At 41.7% G+C, this 15,619-nt stretch overlaps 1 protein-coding gene across 2 annotated transcripts; it reads left to right on the plus strand.

Annotated features, from left to right (window-relative positions):
* Positions 1-639: 639 nt before the first annotated feature.
* Positions 640-9,464, plus strand: osr1 (odd-skipped related transcription factor 1). 2 transcript variants are annotated; one of them, XM_020084821.2, is made up of 3 exons: positions 640-952; positions 6,198-6,890; positions 8,757-9,464. In XM_020084821.2, the coding sequence occupies exons 2-3, from the start codon at positions 6,220-6,222 to the stop codon at positions 8,887-8,889; spliced, it is 804 nt and encodes a 267-aa protein (XP_019940380.1). In that variant the 5' UTR covers positions 640-952; positions 6,198-6,219; the 3' UTR covers positions 8,890-9,464. The 2 variants fall into 2 exon arrangements, with proteins under 2 accessions (XP_019940380.1, XP_019940379.1); XM_020084820.2 differs by having other exon boundaries at positions 643-952; positions 6,195-6,890.
* The last annotated feature ends 6,155 nt before the right edge of the window (positions 9,465-15,619 follow it).

A 15,619-nucleotide genomic window follows, 5' to 3' on the forward strand; every position in this document is an offset into this window, starting at 1 on the left:
CAGCACGGAGCCAATGGGCAGCATCACACGCTATGTCCCAAACGAGTCCATTTGGTTTTTCAACATTAACAGCAGCAGTCTATAAATTTCATCCGCAGCAGGAGAGCGTTCGCTGTGAAGGGAGCGCGCAGGCTGCAGCGGCAGACAGAGGCTTTTACGCGCGGTGCTGTGGAGTCACAAACTCTCACCTTCTCTGACTGACTCAGGATTTTTGCCAGACAAACGTTCTAAACCTCATTGTTATCATCAAATATCAAACATGAGGCAAGTTAACACGCACAGTGTAGAGACGCACAGACATGGCCTTCATGCACTCTTTCATTTTCTCGTTCACAGTTAAGTGTCAGAATAATTCTTGGCTCATTCTTTTGACTGTTTAAAACACAATTTCTACATAGATTCTATTTGGATTCATTTTTTCTATTTGGTTCCAAGGTGCGTGTGCGCACAGCTCCATATAACCACTCCTGTCCATGCAGCGTGCGCCACGGAGCCGAATGAAACATTAACGCATAACCAGAGTTTTTTCCCTCTGCCTGGCGCCATTGGATCATCCAGCAGAAAGATGTCCTGTGTCCTGTTGTGTTATTTTCTTTTGTATATGGGTTGGCTGAGTGACGCGCCAGTAGGAGTCGGACTCTGCGCTGTAATAAAGAGGCGGCGGCAGCTGAGAGCGCATACCATTGGAGAGGAGAGGCGTACAGCTGCTGCACCAGCACACACTACACCAGCACACACCACCAGCACACACCACCAGAGCCCGATCCGCTCAGCCTCACCTCGGAGGGAAGACGCAGAGGCAGCAGCAGCGGGAACATGCTGCCGCTCCGGCCGTCTCACTGACTCATCCCACCGCCAGAAGGCTGTTCTGCGGGCTTACGCGCCACGATCCCCCCCCCCCCCGGCAGGACCTCCGCGCTGCAGAGGGAGAATTTAAACATATATTGATCGGGTAAGTCTTCACTTTAATTTTATAAACTCAAATCAAAAAGTTGTATGTACGATAGTTTCGCATCTTTTCCAAGTATGAAATGATCAATGATTTTTTTCCAACATAACAATTTAATGAAAGTATTTTAATGATGAATTCAACCTAAAAGCAATAAGGAAGCGTTGAGCAGCAGGTGGCATTCAACTCTTTCAAATTATTACCATAAATCAATATTAATATAGATTTTTTAATTTGTGTTCAACTGTATTTAATGGCAAGATTTTGATTTTGAATCAAATGGCAGTGACGTTTCAGCCAAAACACATGACTTTATCCACTAAAACCTCATTGTTGTATGAGTTTATTAAAAAGCATGAAGTTTTGATTTATTTCCCAGCAGATGTGTTAGTGGGAAATCTCAGGAATATAGTTTATAAGCTGCTCTGCACTTTCTCTGCACACAAGCAAGACTCCAAACACAATTATCTGCACTTTGTTATTAGTGGCACGCTAGGTCTGTAATCGTCTCTCTACGGAAATCAGTCTGATAAAACTGCTCCTTTAATTCAGATGCATATTCATCTCCTTTGGCTCATTCACCCTCATCTGCAAACAAGCGTTTAAAATATGATTCGAGCAGCTAACCGCAGCGGTCTGAGTAAACATCATCCAAACAAGAGAGAGAGGAGATTCCCCTCTGCTCTCTGACACCTCCACTCTGTGACCGCGTCTCCGTGTTTCACCTTTAATGAACGATGCTGCTCCACTGGATGAAACCTCGGATCAAACGCAGCGCATATGCATCACAAGAGGCCTGAGAGGCAGGTGTGGGTCTGAGGGGGGGGGGGGGGGGGGGGTCAAAGGCCTTGACACCTCAGATCATGGAGATCAGGTCATGGTCGAAGTGTCAGCGAGGAGAGAGATGAGGGTGGGGGGCATCATCATCATCATCATCTCCTGCCACAATGTTAGTCAGTGTGAGAGAAGTATCCAGATGTTTCACTCAAATCAAAATAGCTGCACTCAGCTCCATTACAATAGAAGTCTAACTTTTCAGAAGTATAACAAGTCAGAGAATTTGTGTTGTTTTATGTTTAAATGTGGGACATGAGTATAGGCAGCATTTTCATTTGACATATCAGGATGGTAATGCTTTTTAATGACTTCATATACATCTTTTTTTGGATTGATCAAAAATGTATCTGGTGTCGTTGGCTGACACGTTGTGTATATAAGTGCTGCTCCTACATGAGACTAGAACAATCTGAGACGGTGCATGTATTAATGTTTAAGGCCTCAAAAGGCCCAGGATTTCCGACTAAATCCCGCAAGATATAAATAAGTGAACACTGTATGTCTAAATAAAATAGAAACAGGCAGCGAGGTGTGGTTCAGCCCCGAGGCGTCCGTACGTGGTTGACTTGTAGTTTTTTTAGGAGGGAACAAAGAGCGAGCAGAAATCAGCAGCATTCATGTGAAAGTCACATTTCAAAAAAAGTTAATGAAGAACTGATTTTGCCACAAAAGTGAACTTTGTCGACTCAGATCAAATACATCACAAGAACGCTAACGATCCTTCGTATGTCTGATTATTCCTGTACGTAAGGCGTGGCGATTCTCAAGACGTTATATGTCTACTGTTTCACTTGATAGTTGTTAGTAATTTATTATTCTGTTATTCTTATAAAACCGTGGTCACAGCAGTGGTCCTGAGGGCTCCTGAGATAAAACAGTGCCAAAGATTTTCAAAGAAAAAAAAAAAAGCTCACATCAGTTATAGTTACTGCTGCCAATTCATTTTTCTGCCTTTCTTTGATTTTGGTTTTTCTTTCTTTTTTTCGTGAGAGACTGAATTATTTGATTTAGTTTGTCAACTCAAACAACTCAGTGTGGTTGACCTGCTCACAACTCAGATCCACAAGGCAGTGACATTTGATTTTCAAGGGCTGCAAGTGCAAAAGGTAGTTAACTACTGGTTTTAGCTATGAGAGGGTATATGAATTAGTTATTACCAGCACCACAGGAGGTAGTTTAATTTGAGTTTCACTATTTAACCATATCATTTACTGTTTGTAAACCTTTACTGGGGGAAAAAATAGTGGGGCATAACTGGTATTATTCTGCCATTTTTCCATCTAATGTCACTGCAGCTCTCGGGTAAAATTAAAATATACCCAGCGTAAGTAACTGGAATCAGATTACACAACACCCACCCTGTGTCAGTCTTGGTACGTCGCTATCGCCCAACGTATTCAAAAGCATATAGAAAAGACTTGAGGACATGGCAGGTAACCTCAGTGTTTTCCATAGTTTAAGTGATTAGCATTAATAATTTCTGGGTCTGTGTGTGTACTGCACCCAGCCTGATTACGTTGACACGGAGGTGAGAAGCAGCATCTCACTCTTCACAATACAGATCTCAGTCTGGGACTGAAGCAGAGCCCCACATGGCTGCTTGGCTCTGGAGGTCCGTGGTATGCAGACTTCAAAGGGTTAAAGGTGAGGAGAGGCTCAGCAGCACACCACTTATCTCCTCTAATGACCTCCTAAGTAAAAGTCAATTACTTCTGCGTCATGATCAGAAAGGAACAGACCACAGGGGGCTGTTTGAGCTCCAGTGCTCCTCATTACAACTACTTCGCTGGAGTTTATTGGACGAGCCGCGTGGCCTCAGGCTCGAGGTTAAGGCCTTTCTAATTCCCCCCATTTACTACATTTATTACAGCATGGATAAAGCTACAAAAATGTAAACTCTGCGCTCTGTGCCTGTATTATAATCAGATGCAGATGATCCCTCGCTGCAGGAAGACATTATAACAACCTACTGCAAAGACTAAATCAATACAAATTCCACGCATTGTCTTTGTTTGAGCAGCACAGTCCTGCGCTGTACAGGTGGTAATGAAGTCACAGTTATTTGATGCACAGTTGAAAAAGGATTTACAATCTTAGGCATTCTGCTTAAACCTAAAGTTTTTTACGTTGTAATATGTTTGGGAGATACTTATTTTCCCCTCATCAAAGTTCAAATGTACTTCGCACAAATGTACTAGTTATGTCAATGTAATATTATCGTTATTATACTAGTGTTACTACAAGCAGGGATATGTTTCTGAACAATGTGAGCTTGCACGGATGAATCCAGTGTCGGCTCCATGGGTTAAAAAGTGTAAAGAGGTGTATTTTCATATATTTTTTTATATATATGTATAAAAACAAAAAGAAGCCTGACACATGCTCAGTAAATGGTTTTAACTTGTCACAACTCATAAGACCATTATCATAAATTACGGATCTGGTAACAAGTGAGTCAAAAAAAACTGAGGAAAAATGTATCTGTGTTTTCCCAGGTTACGATTACAGATGTGTTTGTTTGACTGAGTTGCGCTGTAACTACATGGTGGAAGAAACAATGACGTCCTTTCCCAGAAACACCACAGTGAGAAAAAAAAAAGGCTAAATTCATCAAAAAAAGTGATCAGTAGGAGACGCCTCGACTAAAATGGTTAATTAAAGTAAATGTATGTACACAAATTAAAAAATGAAACGTTTATGTGACATTAGTACTGATACTTGGCATGTGAACAGTATGTTGGGGTCACACATACCACTGGTTTTACTGCAAGTTACCACCCTATGTCATGTTTTATGACTTTGTCATATGTTTTGAATCTTCGAATTTCATATTTTTCCCTCCTTTGTCAGTCCTCGTCTGAAACGATAGCTACAGTGGTAGAAGACATAAAACAGAAATGTTAAAGCATTAAAGCTTAAAATAGAGTTGAACCAAAACTGTTAAATTACCAAATACCATATTACTGGATTTACTGCTGCAATAACAAGTAAGCAGTTTAATCTGGAACAATGTGTCATATTTTGTTTTATTTAATAATATCACTGAATATTCTAGTGTTTTATCAGAATCATTCCCTGTAAAACAGTAGTAGAGAAAATACCAAAGTCATTTCAAGTGGAGATCTGTCATGGTAACTTTTTCCTAGAGGTAACAATAAAAGTCAAAGTGAAAAGTCAAAGTGTTCGGAAATGCAGCAGCTCACAGGTCTGTGTGAGCGGTGCTGGATGAGTAGACAGGTCTGCTGTGGGAGATGATGAGGAGTGGCCTGTGGGACTTGGAGCTGCCGTGGCTCCTGTCCATCAGCGTCTGCCTCAGACAAAGATACATTATTGTCTATTGTTATTCCGGCTTATCAAACCTGATTTAACAGCTCACAGGTATTTCTCTGGCTGAACACTGTCATTCTGTGTCTCTGCCCTCAACAGCCCTGGGCATGTTATGTTTCTGAGAACAGGAACCCCCCTCCCATCCCCCCCCATCTCCACACACACACACACACACACACAGCTTTGTCTAACTCGTCTGTTAGCGCACAGCATTTTGTGTACACATTTGCTGACACATTTACCACACATTCACACACAAGCACACTCATGGGGACCATCAGCAGTGGTTAGATCTTTAATCTCCATCCCTACTGTAATTATAATCCCTATTCTAATACCACTACTAACATCAACCTTAAAGGATCAAACCTGAAAAAACTCTTTTCAGACCAAATCAATTAATACCGATTTAACATTGAGCTTCTTAATCTAATAAATATTTTACTAAGTGACGTATGAATATGCAATTGACAAAGACTTCCTATAACTTTAAAAGCCTTCGATGGTGTGGATCCAACAGGAAGTGCCTTTCACATGCACAGCCTCAATAAGCCGACAATCAGCCCCCCTCCATCCGCTTTATCAGCCAGACTGGATGTGTATTGACTCCTGACAGAAGTGTGTGTTGTTGTTGTTGGGGTGTGGTGAAGCACTGGGGTTCTGTGTAGGTGGGGGTGGTGAGTGGGTTGCACCAGTAATTAACATATCAAGCATGTTGACTGATTTCAATGTGAGAAAAATAATTCACCTCATATTAATTCAGCCGCTTCACGTCACACATAAATAAACCAAGAAGCACGAACCTTGGAAACACCCGAGACCTCTCAGTCAAAAAAATTCCCTGGTAGTTGCACAATGATGCTCTTAAGTATTATTTACAAGGTTCAGTGATTACAAGATTGATGTGTGCTTTTGTGTTTTGCAGTAGCAACTTATGAGAAAACCTTCTGGTCATGTTAGATCTCAGTGTTTTCATTTTCTTGTGAAACACATTAGAGGATTATACAAGATTATAAGAAGTCACAGTGAATGTTGCACATTGTTGCATATTTTCATCTTCTAATGTTTTTGTCTCTACCAGAAGACCTGGATTTTGCGTAGCAGCCATGGGTAGCAAGACTCTGCCAGCACCCGTGCCTCTCCACCCATCCCTCCAGCTGGCCAACTACTCCCTCCTCCAGAGCTCCACCGGCCTCCAGTTGCCAGCAGACCATTTTCACAGCATCTACAGCTTCAGTGCCTTACACGCCATCCATCTCCATCAGTGGACCCTCGGCTACCCGCCTTTGGCTCTGCCCCGCTGCACCATTTCCAAGCTGCCGGCTCAGTTTTCCTCCATGGCCTCCATCCCCATATTCCCTCACCTCTTGCAACCCAAGCAGGGTGCCGCAGGGCTGCTGCAGAGCTCCAAGAACAAGCCCCGCTTTGACTTTGCCAACCTGGCGGCAGCAGCCACCCAGGACGATCATCTGAAGGCAGAGGACCTGAGCATGACGGGTGCCGCTGCAGCAGCACAGGCGTCACCTCACCACGCGACCTCAGTCGGCCTTGGATGCCTCCTGGATGTGACCAAACTCTCCTCACCGGAACGCAAGTCCAGCCGAGGCCGACTGCCCTCCAAGACCAAGAAAGAGTTTGTCTGCAAGTTCTGCGGCCGCCATTTTACCAAATCCTACAATCTTTTGATCCACGAGAGAACGCACACGGACGAGAGGCCGTATACCTGTGATATCTGCCACAAGGCCTTCAGAAGACAGGACCACCTTCGGGACCACAGGTGAGAACCAGGCTCATCATGTCAAATGAACTATAGAACAGAACCTTGTATTTGTTGCATTACTTTTTGTATTTGTCAATCTGACCAACGTGCTCCCTTCAGGAAGCGATTAGCTAGGTGTGCTAGGTGAGAGTTCCACTTCTCCCTTCTAGTTTTACCACTTTGGTCATTATGTATCTGAATGCAGCACCATGGCTGCCATCCAGGAGACAGTGTGCTCCCCAAATCTTTAACTAACTTCTCACGTCTCTGAACTCAACTTTTCATCCAGATTTCCAGAGTTAACTTTTGGAAGATACTCACCAATTTAGCTTGAATACACTGTTTCTAACTGAACTCCAGCACATACTGAACCTGATGCAGCACATTTTCCTCCTGTTTTGCCCAACTACACCAGGAGAACCTGCATCTACTAAAAAGTGCTTGATAAGTGCCAGAGCTGTGGCTCACTGCTCCCAGCAGTTGTTTTCTAACACTTCCCACAGACAATGCGCATGATGTTGACTTTATTGATGATCTTCAAACATGTGACACCATGTCTGCACAGGAGGCAGAGTGTGAGGAGTGGCTTTAGTTCTCTGACGGCTTGTGTGCGAGATGCGTTCCGGCACCGTACGGAGTGCAGGTCATTTAGCAATGCCCATCACACAGTCATTGCAGTAGCGTGTAAATTGGAAGAAAACAGACTTGAAGTGCAAAAATAGGCTCTGATTCATGTTTAGTGAAATGTGAGCCATTCCGCAGGCCATTAACAGCCTGTTTAGAATACAAGCTTATTATGCACACCAGTCAGACAACTGAAAGACGCTGCTGAAACACCTCCTGTGTGGACAAGCTGTACGTCTTAACGGAGACAGGTTTAGTTGTGAAATTCAACTATTATTGCAAATAATGAAGATACAGCATCCAGATAGAAAACTATGTTCACACTGGATTATTTCACTCTCCAGAAAATGATGGATTGATTTGAGGGGTTCTTTTTTGATGGTGTGAGGAGCTACATATTTTAAATTTAGGAGTTTGCTACTTTGGGTTTTTTCATTAAATAAAAATAGTTTAGTCCACCGACATGAATCTATGTAGAGATTTCAAGTATTTGAAACTGGCATTTATATGTCATTAGCTTATTGTTACCAAATAAATTGACGAAAATGAAAATATCAAGAATATTACAGGGAGAGTTGGGAAGTTATCTCTTGCATTGGAAAGCTGAAAACAGTTTAAAGGTGAATGCAAGAGAATGTTTGCTCCACATCTTTTGCTTTCTTGTGCAGTTTGTGATTACACTTGATACAGGATGTCCATGGAAACGTGTCCTTGTGCTCAGCCTGATCACATAGCTAAGATACATGGCAAGCACAGCTTTTTTTAAAATTTGTGCCCACTTGTGTGTTAGATCAGTAGCAACTCACGTATTAAACCGCTTCTCCGTGAGCATCATCAGGGTGTAGTGACTCTGCTCAGCTTCCTGAGTTGGTGGAAATGTGCGCTATAGCGGCTGACTGCACGGAAGAAAACAAGGCATAGGAAACTGAACGATGGCAGAGACAATGATCAAGAATGTTAATGTTTGTTTTGGTTTTAATGAGGTCTGGAGTATGTTAATCTCTCACAGCAAGAGGTTAGATAACGCTCCAGCAGAACCTACCCCCAACATGAATACTGCCACATAGTGTTTGTTCCTGAACCTAAACACACATTAGTATCAAAGCAGGCATGCTCATACGAACTGCTTCTGAATAATGTGCTTATTGATTGGTTTGGGAGGATCATGAATGTTGACAAATGTTTGCCAATTCTGTACGGATGGTGACTGACATCTGACATGATCTGGATATTAACATTACACTCTGTTCTCTTTCGCAGGTACATTCATTCCAAAGAAAAGCCCTTCAAATGTCAGGAGTGCGGGAAGGGCTTCTGTCAGTCCAGGACTCTTGCAGTCCACAAAACATTACACATGCAGGTCAAAGAACTGAAGCCAGCCAAGATCAAGTGATCGACTCTGCCAGCAGGGGAAGGACGGGGACACTGGAAAAACCATGACCAAAGACGACAATAGGCAAAGAACAACCAAAGACTTTTTACTTTCAGCAGTAGAAAGAGAGCCCTCTGTTTCTGTGTGGACACTCCTCAAGGATGGAACATTTGACCAGACAATTCTTAAAGACATAATACTGAAATAAGCCTTTGTGGATAAGTGTATGCTTAGTTATCAAAGCCTGACTTGGCAGAGAACCCAGTGGATGTGTGGAATGTGAAATCGACCTTAAAAAAAAACCCTGTGGCTGCTCAGTGCAAATAATTTGCTCAGAAGCTTATAATCCAAAGACTTTATAAAAAAAGGGACACGACTCTCATGTATTTTTACAAAGAATGATTAAAGCCATGTTCGTATATAAATTTTCATCCTTTTCAATATCACATTCCAATGATATTTTTGTACAGATGCATTATATCAAAAATGTATTTTTGCACTTTAACCTGATTATTGATTATTTACATATATCACTGGATTTCTTAAACTTATTTTCAGAATGAATAATCATTTCTAAATAAAATATTTTACTGTAACTGGTTTGTTCAAGTTTGTCTGAGTGAAACTTTATCACATGAGGTAAAAATGTATATCAGTAAATTCAGTTCAAACTCCTCATGAGCAATGTAGGGATGATTAGCAGGATGAGTGTGACCACTTATTCTTCACTTAAATTTAAATCTAAATTTAAACTTTTTTTTCAACTTGTTAAATCTCAATAAGATTTCAATGTTTTAAGGGAAGAATGAAGCACGAAGGCTAAATGCTAACATTAGCATGCTAACATACTTACAATGATAACATTTGCATGCTTTAGCAGGTAAAATGCTCCCTTTTTTATTTTAGTGTGTTATCATGCTATCATTTCGCACCAATTAGCACTAATAACAACTGAGGCTGATTGAAATATCACTAACTTTGCAGGCATTTGGACATAACCCAAAGTATTGGACAAATTCAAATTCAAACCAGTAGGAGACAATTATTCCACAACTTCACAGCAAACCATACAATGGTTGCTGAGACTTTTCAATAAAGATGTCAACCTCATGGTGGTGCTAGATGTAAAGTCAGGGGTTCACCTGAGTCAGCAGGATTCTCTGGGTGCTGTGGATGTCTTCAGTATTTCACAACAATCTATCAAATGGGTGTTGAGGTTTTTGACTCTGGACTAAAGAGGTGGACTGACCAGCAGACACTGTAACCACAAAGTCATGCTAATGCATTAAAGCACCACTGAAGGCGAGACACTACAGGGGAACAGGCTAAACATGTAACGAACAGAAATCACTAGGAAACTACCTCAGTTCATTACTTACATCAAGATAATGTATATTTGGCATTTAAAATGTTCTCAATATTTCTTAAAACATGAGTCATTATACTTTTTTTTTTTTGCATAATTTTTATGGCATAACAAAGTCACAGTTTTTTTTACAATGTTGTTAGAAATAAAAAAGTTCTATTAATCAGGCCGTGGATGACATATAAACAAACCCTCCAGTAAAATCCTTCAGAGACACAAATAAAACAGTGAGGTGCTGCAGATACAAGTGAGAGTGAAGTGCAGACTCAGAGTTTGAGAACAAGCTCTATTTGAGGAAAAAAAAAACCTTTAAGGATATTTAATCACATATATCCACAGACACACACAAAGTGAAGTAAAACAAACACATCAATGTGTTTTTGGGATGTTTTGAAATAAAACTAAAATGTTATGGAAGCAGAAGAGCCCCAAACTTGTCAGAAACCGAACATGTATCCCTCCGAAACAAACACCTAACATTTGGTACAATGCAACGAAGCACACACAGTTCTTATTTTAGATATATTTCACCACCCCACTCCTGTCAAAGGAAAACCAACTCTTCTCATGCCTATAACACGAGCTCTGATCAGAGTGGAGGGTCTGTGAATGATGTTGATTTGCAAGTTGAAGAAAGATTGTGCCTCTCCATTGATATATTTATAATAGATAGGTCTAACATCACCTCCTCTATTCCTACCATGTGCATTTTATTTTTTTCAAAATAGTGCAAATGTCAGACAGTTTTTCAACTTGAGCGACTGCTTGTCTGTCAGTGGAGGGCTGTAAGTTAATGGCTTTGTATGTGAGGAGCAGGTCATTCTAGGACATTGTATTCTATTCAAAATCTTCCACGGAGCCAAAGCAGAGAAGCTATGACAGGAGATATCAAGCACATCTCAATGATGGTGTGCATCAATTCTTTCATATGTGGACACACAATGAATTATTCTCAGAAAGTGTTCTTTATTTTGCATTAAAGTGGAAAGTGGAAAAACTTGTTAATCTGCCCCCTGATCTGGACCCTCACCAAAAGTTAATTGGTTAATTCTTGACTCATACTGCATCTACCCCCAAGTGTTGTGGTAATCCATTCTCAAGTTTGTGCGTAATCCTGCTCACTAACAGACAAGCAAACTGAAACACAAGCACAACCTTCTTGGCAGAAGTAACACCAGTTTGTGGTTTGAGAGAATCTACAGCATCCCATTTCTTCTTTATACACACAGGACAGGTGGACTTAGACATTTTAAGAAAAATGTTATCTGAGTGAACAGATAAGGCTGATCTTTTCCTATGAGCCGTTTAATGAAATGGGAAATGTGTGTGTGTGGGGGATTATGTGTGTTGGCAATTTGAGTGCATCATGCAGGAAGAAGGCTCCTGGTCCAGGGGAAGAAGCAGAGCTGAGCGGATGGTTGGCCTGTTGTTCACCGTTTCTCTTATAGTCAGGAACTCATCAGTCTGTCATCAATTCTCTGAGCAGCCAGGGACACACACCCACACACACACACACACACACACACACACACACACACACAGCTGGGCAGCTTGAGATGGTGTACGTGACATAAGTCTTGTCCACTTTGTGGCAGAGGGGATGCTACTCCTGCTCCTTGGCCTCCTGTCCTCGGGCAGTTGGCAAGATTACAGAGTTAAACTGCATTATGGAAACAGTAAGTAACAAAGAGCACCGCTACCACACACTGGCAGAACACGTATGGAGTTCTCTGTCCGGCTGCAAGCATCCAAAGCCCCTGGTGTGCAACAGCTCACACATTCAAATGCATGGACTTTAAACTAAACAAGTGTAGGTGTATTTTAGTTATTTCAGGCTAAGCACACACACACACACACACACACACACTACTGTGATCATGTGTAAAAAAAGGGTGATTGTGATTTTGACTACTCAGTACCCGTCAAGCTTTGCCTGTCTTACGACAATGCTCACATGCGCCTGTGTGTGTCTCTCTGTCTATACGTGCACTGCAACTCTGACGACATCACATCACCCGGAGGTGTGTACGAGCGAATTGTGTCCGAATCAGCGGAAGCGAACATCAAGTGGCAGCTCCCTGGTGCCAAGCCTGTGATGTCCTGAGCGATTGAATGAATAGAGCATGGAGGTTTCTGGGAAATTCACAGAAAACCCGGGTAGACCCTCCCCTAAAACAAAAGGAACATTTTCAGCATGGAGAGCTTGAAGTTTGGGACAGATTCCTCTGAGTTTGTAAGTGAAAAGTCAAATAACCGCTATTATTATGTCCTTTTGGAACAACGTTCCTTTTTGTTTTGCTACAGAGTGTTTGCCATACCAGAGGGTGATACAAAGAGGGACTTAAGTTTGAAAGAGGCTGATATTTAAAGATTTCCACTTGACTCACTTGGACAGTCGAAGCTTGGAATTAGCGTTGATTGAACTTCAAAGTTAACAGGACTGTGACCTTTTTTACAGTAAAATTGCTTCAAGAAAGATTGCGACCTGCATTGTGTGTATATGGCACCAAACTAGTTGTTTTAAAGCCTATTCAGGAAAATGTGAATCTCTCCTTGTAGGTCTCAACAGGCTCGATCTGAAGAATCATCCAACCATGTGGAGGGAGTAATAAAAAACACACATACAATTATATTGAACACCCAAAGTCATGCTCTCTTTGTACGTTTTAATGTTGTTGCTCTCAGCTGTAAAAGAAAACGTTGTATAACAAATCCAACTTATGTTGAAATCCTGTCTTTATTTCCACAGCTCCTGGCTAACTGCTGTGTAACGTGGGTGTGATTGTGGGATGGCTTTGGAGAAGCACAACAACGTGTCAGGGCCACTGAGGAGACCCACTCTTCTCCTCACCGCACCTCCACTGCTGCAGAGTGGTGTGATGTGGGGAAGTTGACGACTGGGATTTGAATTAGAACAAACAAGACAAAAAGAACTGTGTTGATTTCTAGACAACGTGAGAAAATAACAGAGTTTAGCAGAGTATGGAAATTATGAGCTGAGCTCAAACACAACAAGAGACAACCTGCCCCTTTGTGTGTGCGAACACTGGTGCCGGGGGGGTTTGAGTGTTATTTTCTTTGCTGCGCTCAGCGTCTAGAACCCTAAATCAAGTTTTCATGTTGAGCATCTTTCATTCCACATGAGTGCAGGACACAATAATGTGATGCATCATTATCCTTTTAAAATATGAATCTGCAGACAACACAAAGCTGATTAAATATGAAAGCGTTATTATTTAATTGACTGTGTTGATGCCACATGTGTATATTGCAGTAATGAACAGTCACAGCACCAAGCTCACACATACTTTCTCCGCAGTTTTCGTTTCACACACGTGTTCAGAACAACAGACTCTCTGCAGGATTCAGGTGAGGGATGGTGCAGCAGGCAGAGGCACGATGTGATGTATAAATTCTGCTGCAGAGATCCCATGTTTTTGTACATCGACACCGGCATCGGCTCTCATCACCACAAACTCTCCTGACATCTTTGTCTGTGTCCTGTACTTTTTTAATCCTGAGATATTTGTTTTGTTTTGCATTTGTCACGTGTTAGATGTGTCATCAGAACCCCATGAATCGGTTTTATTTAGTGTAGAATGCCTTTGCTAGCCTTTACATGATGACGAACCCTAGCTTATTTTTTAAATTAACTATTGTCATTTTATAGTATGAGAGTGTTTTTATGTCATACATTAATAATTCAAAAAGTCCTTCACCCCTTTCCCGGTCATTATAATAAGCCTGTGGTGGCCCCCCATATGTTCTTTCCTGCCACTGTTTCATATGAACCAAAATGTTTGACACTTATAACAACAAAACTCTAACTTGTAATTTTGCACAGTTGTGTGCAGCTATTCACCTTGTGGACAATGACATATACTGTATATACTGTACTCGCAGACTGTCAGACCTCGTACTTTTAGCTGCACTTGTGCATGTACATGCAAGTAGCATGCACAAGTTCTCTTGTCTTTCACTCGTAATTCGTTGCATGACCTTTGTGTGCCTGCACATGCACCCTCATTACCGCCACAGAAAACCGCAGTTATTTGAGGCCATAAAACAAGCATTATGACTGACAGATGAGACTGACTTGCTATTGGTAGAGCGTGTGTGTCAGCGGGACCTCAATATCGCAGCTCCAGCCCAGAATCAGTGAGGTTCAGACTCTGGCTACAAATGTCGTCACAATAAAAGATGGCAATGATCGTTTGTGGGATATTTAGGTGGAGCTCCGTCTTGTGTTACATTAGCATAGCACCATATTTAATATGACATTGAGCTGATGAGTGGTTTGACTACTACTTTACTACTGCAAACCATTGTTGTGATGTAATTTCAATATTAAAAAGAATAATTTCCACCTTTTCTCCACAAACACTGCTTGAACTACCCTTATGTGACTGAAACAACAGCATATGATAGCAAGTACCTACCACTGGAGTGGCTGTTTACTGTATTAGCTATCAGAACAGTGAGGGGAATGACTTTCCCCCCTGGCCTTGCTTTTACCTCTTTGTCCTCTGGGCCTGGGGGAAATGTCATTCACTGCTACTGTCCTAACTGAATGATTTAGGAAGGGTTGGCTGAGTGCATGAAGCGGGTAAGGCCAGGATTCACACAGTAGACGTTCCTCTGGGTTACTGACACATTTATGGCTTCCAACCGGCAGGGTGAGTCGCAGGGTGGCAGGATGGACGCACAGTGAACTGACAGATACAGAGCCGACAGGGACCGGCGGTTCCCCCCCAGGCTTCCTCCAGTGAGGGAGGAAAAGTCCCCCTCCCTCTCATCTAACAATTATAGAGCAGGATCAGAGCAGGCCAGGAAGGTGAAGCCAGGTCTTGATGAAAATCACTTCCACGTGGTCGATGGCCTCTTCACCCTACTCTGCTCATATACCCATTTCCACCAAAGTGAACCGAGTGCTAGTGTATAATTATTATTATAATTATAATTATTATAATGAATGTGTTTATACAGCACCTTTCTTAGATAAAATGCAGCTCAAAGTGTTTTAGAATAAAATCAAAGACAAGAAATAAGAGATCAATGAGAACATGTAAGCAATAAAACAAAGACTTAGGAAAAATAAGTAAATATTAAAAAAATGAAACAATAAAGATAAAACAGATAAAATTAATTAAAAGATGGCACCAGATCATAGAAATAGGTCTTGAGTTACTACTTAAAACTATCAACAGAAGAAGCTTGTCTGATGTGTGCTGGGAGTTCGTCTTAAACCTTTGGTGCATAGCAAGAGAAAGTTACTTCCCCAAACTTTTTATAGTTTGTTTTTGGCATATTGAGCAAGCCCGCGGTAGAAGACCTGAGGAAACGGTTTGGAACATACTCCGATAAACAATCAGATATGGATTCAAC

Source organism: Paralichthys olivaceus, chromosome 12 (assembly GCF_024713975.1).
Source record: "Paralichthys olivaceus isolate ysfri-2021 chromosome 12, ASM2471397v2, whole genome shotgun sequence".
Lineage (NCBI taxonomy): Eukaryota > Metazoa > Chordata > Actinopteri > Pleuronectiformes > Paralichthyidae > Paralichthys > Paralichthys olivaceus.

What these genes read in the sequence shown, in the direction of transcription:
- osr1 (XM_020084821.2), top strand. Translation starts at nt 6,220, where the DNA reads ATGGGTAGCAAGACTCTGCCAGCACCCGTGCCTCTCCACCCATCCCTC. An exon ending in GACCACCTTCGGGACCACAG is followed by an intron (nt 6,891 to 8,756) that starts GTGAGAACCAGG and finishes TCTCTTTCGCAG; the next exon opens with GTACATTCATTCCAAAGAAA.